The 15958-nt window shown below is 30.6% G+C and overlaps 1 protein-coding gene across 4 annotated transcripts in view; it reads right to left on the bottom strand.

The window, feature by feature from the left end:
* Positions 1-15958, bottom strand: part of LOC143191636 (inactive pancreatic lipase-related protein 1) — a 62606-nt gene that overhangs the window by 33928 nt on the left and 12720 nt on the right. For all 4 annotated transcript variants that reach the window (XR_013004576.1, XM_076396935.1, XM_076396937.1 and 1 more), the window contains exon 3: positions 8306-8454. Coding sequence is in view for 3 of the 4 variants with exons in the window: in XM_076396935.1 (XP_076253050.1) it covers positions 8306-8454 (149 nt within the window). In the remaining variant the exon portion in view is untranslated. The remainder of the gene's footprint in view (positions 1-8305; positions 8455-15958) is intronic.

The following is a 15958-nucleotide window of genomic DNA, read 5'->3' as shown; positions in this document are numbered from 1 at the left end:
ATTTTGTTTTGTGATAAAACAACGTACAAACAGCCGCACTCGACTGTATTTTTGTTCGATTATTAGTGAATAAGACACCCATAGTGCGTGCTTATTGCAATCAAAAGCTTAATGCAGATAACTGCTTGTGAAACTGGGTATTAATAATGAAGTCATTCATTTAAGATTCCACAATCACGTACAATGATTTGAACGTGTCTGTTAAATAAAAGGTGAACATATTCCTCATAAACTTCTGCATCGAAAACAGCAATTTTGATGAAAAAAAACCGCTAGAAGCTCCAAAAAAGACATGGCTCATGATCGCAGAGACCAATCTGAAGCATATGCGACCAATATTGTTCAAAGCCAGAACAGTTGTCTTGAGGCACTACTAGTAAAATGTTACAGACAATAATCTTCCAAAACTATATGCTATGTTTATGCAGCGAGTTTTGTTGTTGATGGAGTTTTTGGACGTCCTTCATTTTGTTCATCGTCCGTCCTTTCCTATCTATAATATCCTTCTTCTAAATCAACCACACTACCCAAGCATTTTTGAAGAACTAGATTCACCTTACATAATACCATTTCGATGTAAGTTTCACTTCTTTATCCCCTTATTTCCATTGTTCTAATTTTTCATTATTCACTAAAAATTTATTCGAAATATTGTCTTTCGACAGCCGCTACTTTTTCCCATTTTTCAGAAAATTTACGCATTCAATCTCAGAAAAACGACGTATCTTTTGAGACTATCTATTAATCAACTCATTATTTGGTATATTCATAATAACCGAATAGGTGCTCAGACAGATCACAACTAACATGTCGAAATAAATAGTAATCAGAATTAAGGTTTTCACCAAAGTATGTTTTCACCGCTTTTATAACATGCAGTCGAGGGTTATCATGCTGAAGAATAAGACTGAACAGGTCTTTGCTCATATTCCGATCGTTTCTCATGCAGTGCTCGGCACATACGCGCCAATTGTAATCGATAGCTATCGCCATTTATGGTTTCATTAAATAATTTTTCAGAACAAAGTCCTGAGAAGTATTGTGGACGCACCCAAATACTACAGGACTAACTACCTACATCGAGGCCTCCAGATACCCATAATCAGCCAAGAAACCAAGCGAATTGCAAGGGGGCATGAGGAAATACTCCATTCTCATGAGAATATTGAAGTATTGCAACTTTTGGATACCACCAGAGCAAGACACAGGCTCAAAAGAATCAAACCATCTGATCTTGTTTAGTGTTGTGTAGTGAGAAGCATATAATAGAAAATACAGCAGTGACATACATATACATTATTTCACCAGAAACTGAGTAAAAACGACGTATCTTTTGAGACTATCTATTAATCAACTCATTATTTGGTATATTCATAATAACCGAATAGGTGCTCAGACAGATCACAACTAACATGTCGAAATAAATAGTAATCAGAATTAATGTTTTCACCTAAGTATGTTTTCACCGCTTTTATAACATGCAGTCGAGGGTTATCATGCTGAAGAATAAGACTGAACAGGTCTTTGCTCATATTCCGATCGTTTCTCATGCAGTGCTCGGCACATACGCGCCAATTGTAATCGATAGCTATCGCCATTTATGGTTTCATTGAATAATTCCTTGGAAAAAATATAAATGTTTGTAAATCACATATTGCAATCATGTAAAATATCAAAAAGGGCGGAATTTATTTACTTAGATTTAGTTATATTGGACACTTATAATATATATGTTGCCCTAAGGCTACTTAACCGGAATAGGTGGGATGTTTGAGTCATCGCATGGAGCCAAAAAATAATGCAATAATAATACAGTTCATAGACTTACAAGTTGAGACTGATTCTATAGACAACATAGTAACTCATGTTTGTCTTATTATTATTTAGTAAATCTTTAGGCTGTCTCCTATATTTTAGTTTTTTGTAGCTGTTCCTTAAAGTATCACTTTTGGTATGCTTTCTCAATTCTGACGCATATCATAAAATTTAAGCGTTTTAATTATCCGTTCCAAAATTCCCAGAATAGCATTGTAAAAATAATTATAATTTGCCTTTTGCGCTCAACAAATAAATCAAATTTTAACAGACATACACTTAATATGCTTTCATTATGAAGGAACAAAAAGATAGGAATTTTAATATATCTTATTTGAATTGGTAGCACTAAACAAATATGAAAAAGGGAAAAGGAGCTATAGACACTTTTGATTAAATTTGCCAGGAGATATATTGTGTTCTCAATTAGGTCGCAGCTTTTTATATTCACGTTTAATTATTATTATTATATATATATATATATATATATATATATATATATATATATATATATAACATATGGATATTTTATTTTATTTATATTTATGTACAATTTTGTTTAATAAAACTTTTTGAGACATTACTTTTCGGTTTCAATTCAAATTTAATTGGTCAGTAGATTGTCAGGGGTTAGTCGCTTGATGCGTATGAAATCCTCAATCAATGAAAAGCGTTCCTAATAAAACATTTTCTTTACAGGTATGGAAAGGTGCAGTATCTGTAATGGTAATTTAAACAAGCCAATGAAATGATCCGATAAAATTTAATACTCAGTAACGCCATCTATTGTAAATTGTTTAAAATTAACTTATTCGCAAGATACTATATACATTATCTTCCATTATTAAAAATATGCTGAAACGTCAAATCTAAATTTATGTTAAACAAAAATTGATTGTCATAGTCATGAAATAATGGAACGATGAAAGGACATCGACTAATTGTCACCCATAAATCTCAATTTAATGACATCAATCATCATTTATCTATATTATTTCATATCGGGATTATTTGATACAGTTAACGTAGGTTTATGTAAATCGTAGTAAATAAATTATGCGCATACTTTATAACACCGTGTTTACAAAACTGCAATCGATTCATTGTCAATTATCCATGCAATAAACCATAAATTACGTCAGGAATATAAATTTTCGATGCGTAAACCGTAGAAAACAATATAAATACGATACGAATTAGTCTCTCAGTGCATTTCTATGTCAAGAACGGTCAATGTCGACCGACTTTCACTAATAGTGCACTCCGTGCAGCGGGCAAATGCATTTTAATTGTGAAATCATTCGGCCGTGATAGAACGAACGTACTTGGAGAGCGGTTTTGAATGGTACATCAAATTTATTGACCCTTTATCAACAAACAAACATTGTATTTTTGTTTAAATACGACATTTCAGTGCAAATTCCTTTTATATCAACACGCAACTCTATATATACTTGGGTCAGACATTAGTTAATGACATGAATTAGACTTTTAAAAACAGAACAACCTTTAACAAATGGACTGAAAAGTACTGGCCTAACACGTAGATGGCGCTAGTTTATATATATTTTGAAGCTACTAACCTTCAAAGGCATGCAATTCAAATTTCATGATATTCTAAAATATAAGCTTAAAACAATAGATCAGAAAGAATTTCGTGCTTTAATTTTGCATTGCTTCTTTATGTGAAAAAAAATACCGTTCAGCTAAGTAATGACTTGAAAAGTGTTATAAAGACTCAGCTCCGTCAGAAACAACAATAAATTGTTCATTTGCCAGCATCAAACGTGGTACTAGAGACACCAATGATGCAGAAGGCAGTAGACATTCAAATGAGGTAGTAACACCAGAAAACATCAAAAGAAATCCACAAAGTTGTTTTGAATGATTGTAAAGTCAAGTTGCGACACTTAGCTAACATCGTAAAGATATCAAAAGAATGTGTTGGTTTTATATTCCGTGAGATTTCACTATGAGAAAGCTCTGTTCAAAGTAGGTGCCGCGTTTGTTCAGTGTTGACAAATAACAATAACGTGTTAATGATTCTGAGCAGTGTCTGTTAATTGTAATTGATGAAATATCCATCACTTCACTCCGGACTCGATCGTCGAGAACGATCGTCATCTGAGTGGAAAGCAAGTTGTGATGGGCTGGGTTGAATGGGTTGAATTTTCAAGCAAAAGATAAACCGTTCTACAAAATTGGTATTGAAATGTTACAGCGACGCTGGAATGATTGTGTGCCTCTTGATTGAGATTTCGTTGATGAATAAAACAAATTGTGAACAAAAAAAACACGTTAGGTTTTCAGCCCATGTTTTATAACATATTCACTAAAAATTAAATAGAAACACATTCATATAAAACTTAAAAAAAAGACTGAAACAATTTTAGGCATTATTTCATTATTACGATTGAAAGTTGAATCTTTTATAGTGATTATGAACTCAAACAAAGAGAATAAAGAGCAACGCCAATTTTTGGTATGAAATTAACGAACTCAAATTACACAGGTCTACAGAATAAAGATAATTCTTATGTAATTCGGTATACTGAAAATTTATTTTTATATTTGCAGAGATGGAAACTGGTCTTGCTCTCAGATGCAAAAGTGTGGGAAAGTATCTCCTTCAGACCAAACATAAGAGATCTTAGGACTGACATACAATTCATCCCAACAATGACAAATCCTCAAAAAGTTAGGTGAATTCGTTCTAAGGCCATAGAGGCAGTTTTGGAACTATAAGGATCATTTATATAAAAAAAAATCGTCAAAAGAATGCTAAAACCATTTCAAGCTTTATGTTGCCTAATGAATCTAACGGTACATTTTCTTCAATTCCCATCTCGACATTCTAGAAAATTTGGTAAATGTAACAGGTCAATTGAATAGTTCCCGGTCCGACATATAGATGGCGCTACTAGAATTAAATCCATATGTTTTTTAGTTAGCGCTAACCCTCGAAAGATGCGTGTATAACTTTGACCTCTGTCGAATCATTAGTTTGTGAATTATAGCATTTTGAGTGAAGCAACTTTTGTTATTGTGAAATAATGGATAAAAAGGAATTTTGCGTTTTGATAAAATATTGTTTTTGAAGGGAAAAATACAGTTGGAGCAAAAGCTTGGCTTGATGCCGAGTTTCCGGACACTGCCCCAGGAAAATCATTCATCTAGGATTAGTATGCTAAGTTTAGACGAAAACAATAAAAAAATCCACAAAATTATTTTGAATAGCCGTAAATTTAAATTGAATGAAATAGCAGACACTCTAAAGATATCAAATGAACGTGTACATCATATCATTCACCAATATTTGGGTATGAGAAAGCTCTATTCAAAGCAGGTACCGCGTTTACTCAATGTTGACCAATAAGAAGAATGTGTTGATGATTCTGAGCAGTGTGTGGTAATGCTAATGGATGAAACATGGATCCATCACTTCACTCCGAAATCAAAATGATTATCACCTGAGTGAACGGTAACTTGTGATTGGCCAATATTCAAACAAAAGATAAATCGTTCTCCAAAATTGGTATTGAAATGTCAGAGCGGCGCTGGAAAGATTGTCTGGCTCTTGATTGAGATTACGTTGATGAATAAAACATTATTATGGTTCAAAGTTGAGTATTTCATAGTGATTATAAACTCAAAGCAAGAGCATTGTAAGGAAGCAATTCATCTTAACAATGACAAATCCTCAAAAAGTCAGGTGAATTCTTTTTAAGGCCATAGAGGCATTTTTGAAACTATAAGGACCCTCTCTATAAACAAATCATCAAGAGAATGTTAAAAGTATTTCAAGCTTTATGTTGCCTAGTGAATTTAAAGGTACATTTTCTTCGTTCCCACCTGGACAACATTCTAGAAAATTTAGCTGTTGCTGGCGGAAACACAATATAAAGAAAAGCACAGACAGTGGAATTAAAATATTAAAGATATTATTGAAGGAAATACTAAACTATTCGAAAATGAAAAGATGAATTTGGAAATACAAAAGTATTATTTAGTATTATATTTTAAATTTCCAGAAATTAATATGTTATGTTATCTAACAGTTAATCAACAATCATCATTAAAAATATGGCAAATGCGATTTAAAAACTATGCAGTGAATTTGCATTTTCAAGTATGTTTTTACTAAATCTAAAAATATAAATAATTAATGGATAATTAACACTATAACCAATAATACAACCGAGAAGCAACAATGCGTAAAACGTTTGGAAATAATTAATGTAATATTTACATTCTCAACAGATAACATAATGTAATATTTGTATGGATCGAATTAAACCACATATGGGTTAATATGGTAGTAAGCTAATATTCCCATTAATATATCAAAAGATAAATGTTGAATTTCAGTTTCATACATATAGCAATATTCGAGAGGCGAAATTATCTGAGCATTAAAATAAATATTGTCAGATTTGTAATTTAAATCGTACCAAGAGCTTTATGGAACCATTTCGGATAAAATGTAATAAACAATTTTGCATATACTGAAGTATTGCCACAAATCTACAGGAGGTTGCGGAAATAATATGAACACCTAACGTTATCAATATTCTTTAATATATTGCTTTGTACAATTTATATATTCCTTTTAGAATCCAGCACTATGTTCCTTCTCATTTTGTTCTAGTTAAAAGGAGACACAATTCTGTCTGATAAGTTCGAACATGTAACCAAAACAGCCTGCAAAAGTTGTCCGGTTGCCAAATGTATGCAAAATTCTCCAAAATATTAAACTGCAAGTTATAAACCTTATTTGTTAAATTTGCTTGTTTTAATAAATTTCTAAACGCTGCTCATTATTACTCTGACTGAAAATGCCGAAGCCAAAGCGAACAGATTCGAGATAATTCAGGCCCCCTCTTGCCAGTAAGACACGATAGAGAGGTAAGCAACTTTACTGTTAAATATTAACATATAACTGCGGATTTCGTGAAAATATTTTTAGCGTTTTGCAGCTGCACTGAATATTAGAATGGAGCAGAAACATAAATATGAAAAAATGGAAAATATAACATTGGATTCAGTGAAAATAAATCGTCCTCATACGAAGCGGATGACGAATCAAAATCAACTTGATGATTGCTCTGAGACCAAATATTTGAAAAGTATAAAACCAGTGAGCATTTTTTTTTAAATATTCATATAATTTAATACAATTATTTCAATGGAAACTGTTAGTCTGAAAAAATAGTATCTATAAAAAGCTTAAGATTCATACACTCTTGGGTAATTTAAACGGTGTATAAATCCACGAAGAGGTCTAACGAAACAAGCTTAAAAGAATACAATCTTTAAGACATAAAAAAAATTAAGGAAGACTTGGACATGGATATTTCAGAATGATGGTCACTCATAGCAAGATGATAATAAAGATAGTGTTAAGACAACAAAACTTGATAGAAAATTACAAACGTTAGAAAAATAGTTAATTAGGTTTTGTTACCCATAAAATTTATTAATAATTCATTGCAAATATATTGTTCTTTACGCTGAAAACAAGAATGGTTAATAACACCTTCGGTTTGGATGAACTCGATGGAAACATTGAAGAAGAAATTGACAACAACATTGTTATTCATTTGTTAATTTTGACCTGTAGCCCTGTATATTATATCATAAAGAGGAACGCTTCACTATCGGAGCTCCCACCCTGAAGATCCTATGGTGATCTGTAGCCAATCAGCTTTATTCAATAAAAAGTAATACTGCTGTAGAGGTATATTTTGTTGCGTATTTTAATAACTATCGATCATTCTCCAAAATTTCCATAAAAATTTTTCAAAGTACAAGTAATACAAAAACCTATTATTTCTTTTCTTTTCATTTTTTAAAACGTGACCAAATACACACTTTATGATTTTTTTAACCGACTTCAATAAAGGAGGGGGTTCTATGTTCGACTGTATATATTTTTTAACGTATTTTCGCTGATTTCTCCATCAATTATGGACCGATATGGAAAAGAATATAAAATACATGTAGTAGATAGGTTAAATATTTTTTTGTTTATTTTTATTTAGTTATTACAACGATTATTATGTACATATTTTATATTAAAATGTTTTAATTGTGCTAAAAATCTAAGTTTGTACTTTTTTTTATTTTAATGAGGTTCTTGTTTATTTTTTGAAAATATTTTATTACTGCAACTATATTAAGCATATTATCATTATAATATCACAATAAAAAATCTAAACTCCAGACATATGTTACAAAGGATTGTGGAAAATTGCTCTATTATAGACATATATTAATTACACAACTAGCAAATCAAAATAAAGACAATCGTATACATTAAAATTAATTAGATGCTAATTACTCTTATTACTTATAAAAATGACAATGGGTACTGTCCCATATATCAGCCATTCTCAGAACAATTACTTATTGTATGTCTGTTATGCCACATAATTCAAATAAACTAGAATTTTTAACATTACATAGTTATGTATCAATTTCAGTGTCTTACCTGTTCGGATGTACGTAGCTGGAATTGCCTGTGATGACTCAAAAAACGCATGGAAGAAGAAAATGGTGGGTTCCGAGAAGTTAAAGTGCGACTGCGCCAGAGCCTCGTCATCGCCTATCCGTAAGGTCGAAGGCATTAACGGATTATGTCTGAAATTAATTATCAAGCCATCAGAATCAAACTACCAATCCAATCAGCCGATATTCAATAGACATCAAACAATAATTATATAGAACTAGCGACCCGCCCCGGCTTCGCACGGGTGCAATGCTGATACTAAATTAAATACACTACAGAAAAAATATGAACGTTGTATATAAAAACATAGCGGCCCGCTCCGACTTTGCACGGGCATAAAATATATATGCCTATGTCACTCAATGAAAACATGATTAAAATCGATCCAGTATTTTTGGTTCATTCATTACTGCCCTTGGCCTGCACGCATTAAATTTGGAGTAAAACAATTCCTCTTCCCCTATACTTACTATGAAGATTTCCTGCTATCTTTGGAATATCTAAATTCATACAATTTTTATTACATTACACATTTTTAAACGCAAATTTTAAATTTGTAATATCTCCGAAAATATTTGTTTAATTTACATGCTGTAAGGAACCATATTGATCTATATTAATTGCACACTGTATTTAAGGTACTTAATTCGATAAGGATTAATGCCGTATTGCTTAAAATAGCTTCGTAAATAAGCCATTTTCTCACGTAAAAAGTAAACAATAAAAATGGTTAATGTGGGTTATCCCTAAAAGATAAACACATACCATCGCGGACTTTTTTGTAGACCTTTTTATGGTGTACAATACTGTAGTACATTAATTTGATCTAACTCGTAGGGTTAGGCAGTGTTTTTGCTAATTGCTAAATAAGCCTAAAAAAATAGGTTAATTTACGACATCACGTTAGAAACCTCTAAAATTAGCAATGTTGCCTTAGTATATTATGCATGTGTTATACATATAAACCTTCCTCTTGAATCACTCTATCTATTGAAAAAAACCGCATCAAAATCCGTTGCGTAGTTTTAAAGATTTAAGCGCACATAGGGATATAGGGACAGAAAACGCGACTTTGTTTTATACTATGTAGTGATATAGATACAATTCAACAGGCTATAAATCATCAAACGCTTCATATTACAATCATAAATAGATATTTTAAAAGTACACAATGTATGTAAATAACAACCGCAGATTTGAATATACAATTTAACCCTATTGTAAATAGATACTAAATTAAATACACTACAGAAAAAATATGAACGTTGTATATAAAAACATAGCGGCCCGCTCCGACTTTGCACGGGCATAAAATATATATGCCTATGTCACTCAATGAAAACATGATTAAAATCGATCCAGTATTTTTGGTTCATTCATTACTGCCCTTGGCCTGCACGCATTAAATTTGAAGTAAAACAATTCCTCTTCCCCTATACTTACTATGAAGATTTCCTGCTATCTTTGGAATATCTAAATTCATACAATTTTTATTACATTACACATTTTTAAACGCAAATTTTAAATTTGTAATATCTCCGAAAATATATGTTTAATTTACATGCTGTAAGGAACCATATTGATCTATATTAATTGCACACTGTATTTAAGGTACTTAATTCGATAAGGATTAATGCCGTATTGCTTAAAATAGCTTCGTAAATAAGCCATTTTCTCACGTAAAAAGTAAACAATAAAAATGGTTAATGTGGGTTATCCCTAAAAGATAAACACATACCATCGCGGACTTTTTTGTAGACCTTTTTATGGTGTACAATACTGTAGTACATTAATTTGATCTAACTCGTAGGGTTAGGCAGTGTTTTTGCTAATTGCTAAATAAGCCTAAAAAAATAGGTTAATTTACGACATCACGTTAGAAACCTCTAAAATTAGCAATGTTGCCTTAGTATATTATGCATGTATTATACATATAAACCTTCCTCTTGAATCACTCTATCTATTGAAAAAAACCGCATCAAAATCCGTTGCGTAGTTTTAAAGATTTAAGCGCACATAGGGATATAGGGACAGAAAACGCGACTTTGTTTTATACTATGTAGTGATATAGATACAATTCAACAGGCTATAAATCATCAAACGCTTCATATTACAATCATAAATAGATATTTTAAAAGTACACAATGTATGTAAATAACAACCGCAGATTTGAATATACAATTTAACCCTATTGTAAATAGATACTAAATTAAATACACTACAGAAAAAATATGAACGTTGTATATAAAAACATAGCGGCCCGCTCCGACTTTGCACGGGCATAAAATATATATGCCTATGTCACTCAATGAAAACATGATTAAAATCGATCCAGTATTTTTGGTTCATTCATTACTGCCCTTGGCCTGCACGCATTAAATTTGGAGTAAAACAATTCCTCTTACCCTATACTTACTATGAAGATTTCCTGCTATCTTTGGAATATCTAAATTCATACAATTTTTATTACATTACACATTTTTAAACGCAAATTTTAAATTTGTAATATCTCCGAAAATATATGTTTAATTTACATGCTGTAAGGAACCATATTGATCTATATTAATTGCACACTGTATTTAAGGTACTTAATTCGATAAGGATTAATGCCGTATTGCTTAAAATAGCTTCGTAAATAAGCCATTTTCTCACGTAAAAAGTAAACAATAAAAATGGTTAATGTGGGTTATCCCTAAAAGATAAACATATACCATCGCGGACTTTTTTGTAGACCTTTTTATGGTGTACAATACTGTAGTACATTAATTTGATCTAACTCGTAGGGTTAGGCAGCGTTTTTGCTAATTGCTAAATAAGCCTAAAAAAATAGGTTAATTTACGACATCACGTTAGAAACCTCTAAAATTAGCAATGTTGCCTTAGTATATTATGCATGTATTATACATATAAACCTTCCTCTTGAATCACTCTATCTATTGAAAAAAACCGCATCAAAATCCGTTGCGTAGTTTTAAAGATTTAAGCGCACATAGGGATATAGGGACAGAAAAGGCGACTTTGTTTTATACTATGTAGTGATATAGATACAACTCAACAGGCTATAAATCATCAAACGCTTCATATTACAATCATAAATAGATATTTTAAAAGTACACAATGTATGTAAATAACAACCGCAGATTTGAATATACAATTTAACCCTATTGTAAATAGATACTAAATTAAATACACTACAGAAAAAATATGAACGTTGTATATAAAAACATAGCGGCCCGCTCCGACTTTGCACGGGCATAAAATATATATGCCTATGTCACTCAATGAAAACATGATTAAAATCGATCCAGTATTTTTGGTTCATTCATTACTGCCCTTGCCCTGCACGCATTAAATTTGGAGTAAAACAATTCATCTTCCCCTATACTTACTATGAAAATTTCCTGCTATCTTTGGAATATCTCAATTCATACAATTTTTATTACATTACACATTTTTAAACGCAAATTTTAAATTTGTAATATCTCCGAAAATATTTGTTTAATTTACATGCTGTAAGGAACCATATTGATCTATATTAATTGCACACTGTATTTAAGGTACTTAATTCGATAAGGATTAATGCCGTATTGCTTAAAATAGCTTCGTAAATAAGCCATTTTCTCACGTAAAAAGTAAACAATAAAAATGGTTAATGTGGGTTATCCCTAAAAGATAAACATATACCATCGCGGACTACTCGTAGGGTTAGGCAGCGTTTTTGCTAATTGCTAAATAAGCCTAAAAAAATAGGTTAATTTACGATATCACGTTAGAAACCTCTAAAATTAGCAATGTTGCCTTAGTATATTATGCATGTATTATACATATAAACCTTCCTCTTGAATCACTCTATCTATTGAAAAAAACCGCATCAAAATCCGTTGCGTAGTTTTAAAGATTTAAGCGCACATAGGGATATAGGGACAGAAAAGGCGACTTTGTTTTATACTATGTAGTGATATAGATACAACTCAACAGGCTATAAATCATCAAACGCTTCATATTACAATCATAAATAGATATTTTAAAAGTACACAATGTATGTAAATAACAACCGCAGATTTGAATATACAATTTAACCCTATTGTAAATAGATAGTCAAGAAAATACCAGGTGTATTAGAACATAATTACCGGTTTTTCTAACAGATGTCGTTAGGCTTACGTATGCAATATTATAATTCGACACTTATATCAATTTATTCTATTGACATCCACTTTCAAATCTATACAGATAGAGAAATAGAGATTTAACCGTTATAGGAAATTTTGGGGAAACATTTCGCGACGTCCAATATGTAGAGGTCGCTACTTTTAACATATTACTTGTTTTAATCGCTATACCGTGAACCGCAACGGGATCCGATTGGTTCACTTCGTCTGTAGAGCATCTTTATTGTTTATTTGTTTCTAGGGCCATTTTTAATGTACCTAACCTAACCTTTAGATTTGTATAACGTTTAAAGATTAAGTTATTAGTTCATTAGTAATTTTGAGACAGTAGCACAACAAGTAAAGTGAGTTCTCGAATCTAGAAAGTGTTGTGTACACGGATGCAGAGATAGTAAAAAAGAAATGCAGAATAGTTTCACTTCGAAGAAATATTTAGCTATCTTGTTTTTAACTGTCCTGTCTTAAAAAATGGTTGATAACGTCAAAAATTCCAAACTGACTGGATTAACCATCAAACAAATTCATAGTCATTACAGCGTGTTTTATTGTAACTTGATGTACGTTTATACATATTAATAGTCACATAAAATATCAAATATTTATTACTTAATTTTAGAAATTAATCCCTTTCCGAAAGAAGCTACACAAACGGCCACATACTTTTATTCTTGGATCAATTATTTGATAGTTGAAATTCCACTAAAAATAATAGCTCTTGAATGCATATCTTTTAAGAGAGTATTAACCAAAATCCATTACACTAGGAATTTTGGTGCAAGGCGATTAAAAATGTAATAATCACCTTGAGGGTGTTTATTTCATTAAAGAAAAAAAAGTGTAATTATCTGAATAAACATATTGGTTTAAGGCAACTTTACATCCTTCGGCTAGTATGTTTGACAAACCATTTAAAGCGTTCATAAGTTAATTTTTTTCATCTCATTTGCCTTTAAGAAAGGAGTTCGGAAATTACAATTTCACTTTATACCTTCAATTGCAGATGTTCCTTTATGAACAACGAATATGCCAAGGCAATATCACATGTCCCAGAAAATTGTTTTATTATACTGTCAGCAGTTCTTTGAGTTTTCTTTTCTATGTTATCCCACGATATTGCCACATCGATAATATTACATATATTTTGTCAAATTATTTTTAAACAAATGTATATTTAAAACCTTCTAATTGTACACTTTTTAATGATCTTTCAAACGGAATGTTAAAAATAATATACACCATATACTTTTGGATAAAACAGCTAAACCGAATTTTGGCAGAGAAAGACTCAAAGTTTTCTTTCACCATAAGAAAACAAACATCAGAACTCTAATAGATCCTATTAAATTAATGTCCCAAGGTTCTGTGATTATGATAATATTTATATTTTATAGATATATTTATTTTTATACTATATTTATATTTTATACATAATGGAGTGGAGTTTTACCGACTATATTTATTTCATTTATCGAATTTTATTTAATAAATTTATTTCAAAAATTTAATTGTTTTTTATTAAAATTTTATTGGTCAATTAAACATGATGTCAGGGTAGTCACGTGCCAAACTTGTTTCAAAAAAGTTCTTCAAGAAAGCTTGTTCTAAAGTCAATCAAATGTATTTACAGCAAAATGTTTTCCTTACGGTTGCCTATAATGGATATTTAAATTGACCAATCAAATTAGTTGAATGACCCTTTTAACCACATCTGGATATTGATCAAGGCAAACATTTTCTCCAGACTCCCCTATTGAGTTTTCCCTCTATTACTATATGGCTATGCATGTTATATTTTCCTAACTAACACCGTCATAGAGAAATAGATCTTCAAGAATGTCAAATTTCGTGTCTGAAAATGTAAATTTGCATTACTTTTCTTAACTAATCAAAAGAATAAAGGTTTGGCATGTTTTATAAAATTCAAAATTAGTGATTTCGATGTGCAAGACAAAGAATGTTCTGGTTGATCTAAGATCCAACTCAACAATTGACAAAAGCGCTAAATGTGGCCCAAGAAAAGATTAGCGATCGATTAAGAGCAATGGCAAAAAATTCAAAAGATGGGTGGCACATCAATTGAATGAAAGATAAATAGAATATCAAATATTATTTCTGAATCGATTAGACACTCGATGAAAAGCGGATTTATTAACTTTTTGGCAAGTTTGAATCATATTAATATTAGATGTCTTTGTGCAACCCTTTAGTTGCTTTTTAATGAGTTGAATGAGTTGTTATTTTTCAATAATTACTTTGAGATGTTTTAAGAGTAACTTAGGGAATAATTTAGATATATTTAGTAGCAATAATATTGGTCGATATGATGTTTTATCGTTGAACAATTTACCTAATTTAGGGATCTATTTATTAGTAGACTTAACGAAAATTTTATCTCCTTTTTTAATCAACAGATATTAACTATTTTAATTAATGTTATATATCCAATACATTTCTGATCTTATATTGAGTATACTGTGGATACAAGTGATTAAACAAGTGATATATTATTTATAATTTGCCCTTTTACTCCATTATGGAAGAAATATGATTAATTTAATACAATGTGGTCAAATTTTGACGACAGAGCAATCACTAGTCATAATAATTTCCACAATCTTCACAATAGACATATTATTAAAATCGCAGATAAGAGATATGCTAAGTTTGCTATGCCCTTTTATTCCAGTTATGTAAGTACTTGGTTACTTATTAGCCCTATTAAAGTATATAAATAGTTTTATTTTCTAAATAAAAGTACTAACATAAAATCAGTTAATATAATTAAATCATTATAATTTAATTGAAATAAATAATTCGTAAAGTAAGCAAATCGTCGCAAATTCTGAAATACGACTCAACAACACAATAATTTTTCGCATATTCTTTACATATATATGACGCATTATAACACCTACGAGCTATATTAAAATAACAAAACTATTTCTAGCGAAACTATAAATTAATCACTCAATTTAAAAGAAATCGTATTTAACACAGTTATAAGAGAATTACCTATAGGCAGTTAAGCGAATAAAAATGCACTAGGCCTATAAGTTAATCAATATGAAACCGTTACGAAAGCGTAATCACCAATTAACCGGTATTTTCAATTTTGGTTATTGGTAATAAAAAAATTAAGTCCTTTCACCGGTAGTTTCATGCATGTTTCATATTATATGAAATTCGAATAAAACATTCGCATAATTATACCCCCGAATGGTGACAATTTTCGAATGAAAAAAACAGAAATACGTTTCTCTAAAATTAAGCAATAATAATTAAACTTACAAATTCGTAGCATATTTTTATAATAACTGAAATAAATTAATTTGTTAATTTAATGATATGCAAAGAAATGCAGGTACATTTAATATGAATATTTAAATACAAAACGTTATATATTTTTAAGATAACTATGAAAGCATATATTACGCGCTATATGAACAAAAGCTCTTGGTTTTAA

Source organism: Rhynchophorus ferrugineus, unplaced genomic scaffold, assembly GCF_030347505.1.
Source record: "Rhynchophorus ferrugineus isolate W39M unplaced genomic scaffold, kcgeb_rfMv2 rfM2, whole genome shotgun sequence".
Taxonomy (NCBI): domain Eukaryota; kingdom Metazoa; phylum Arthropoda; class Insecta; order Coleoptera; family Curculionidae; genus Rhynchophorus; species Rhynchophorus ferrugineus.
The sequence above is the reverse complement of the archived record's forward strand: the minus strand, read 5'-3'. Positions and strand labels throughout refer to the sequence as shown.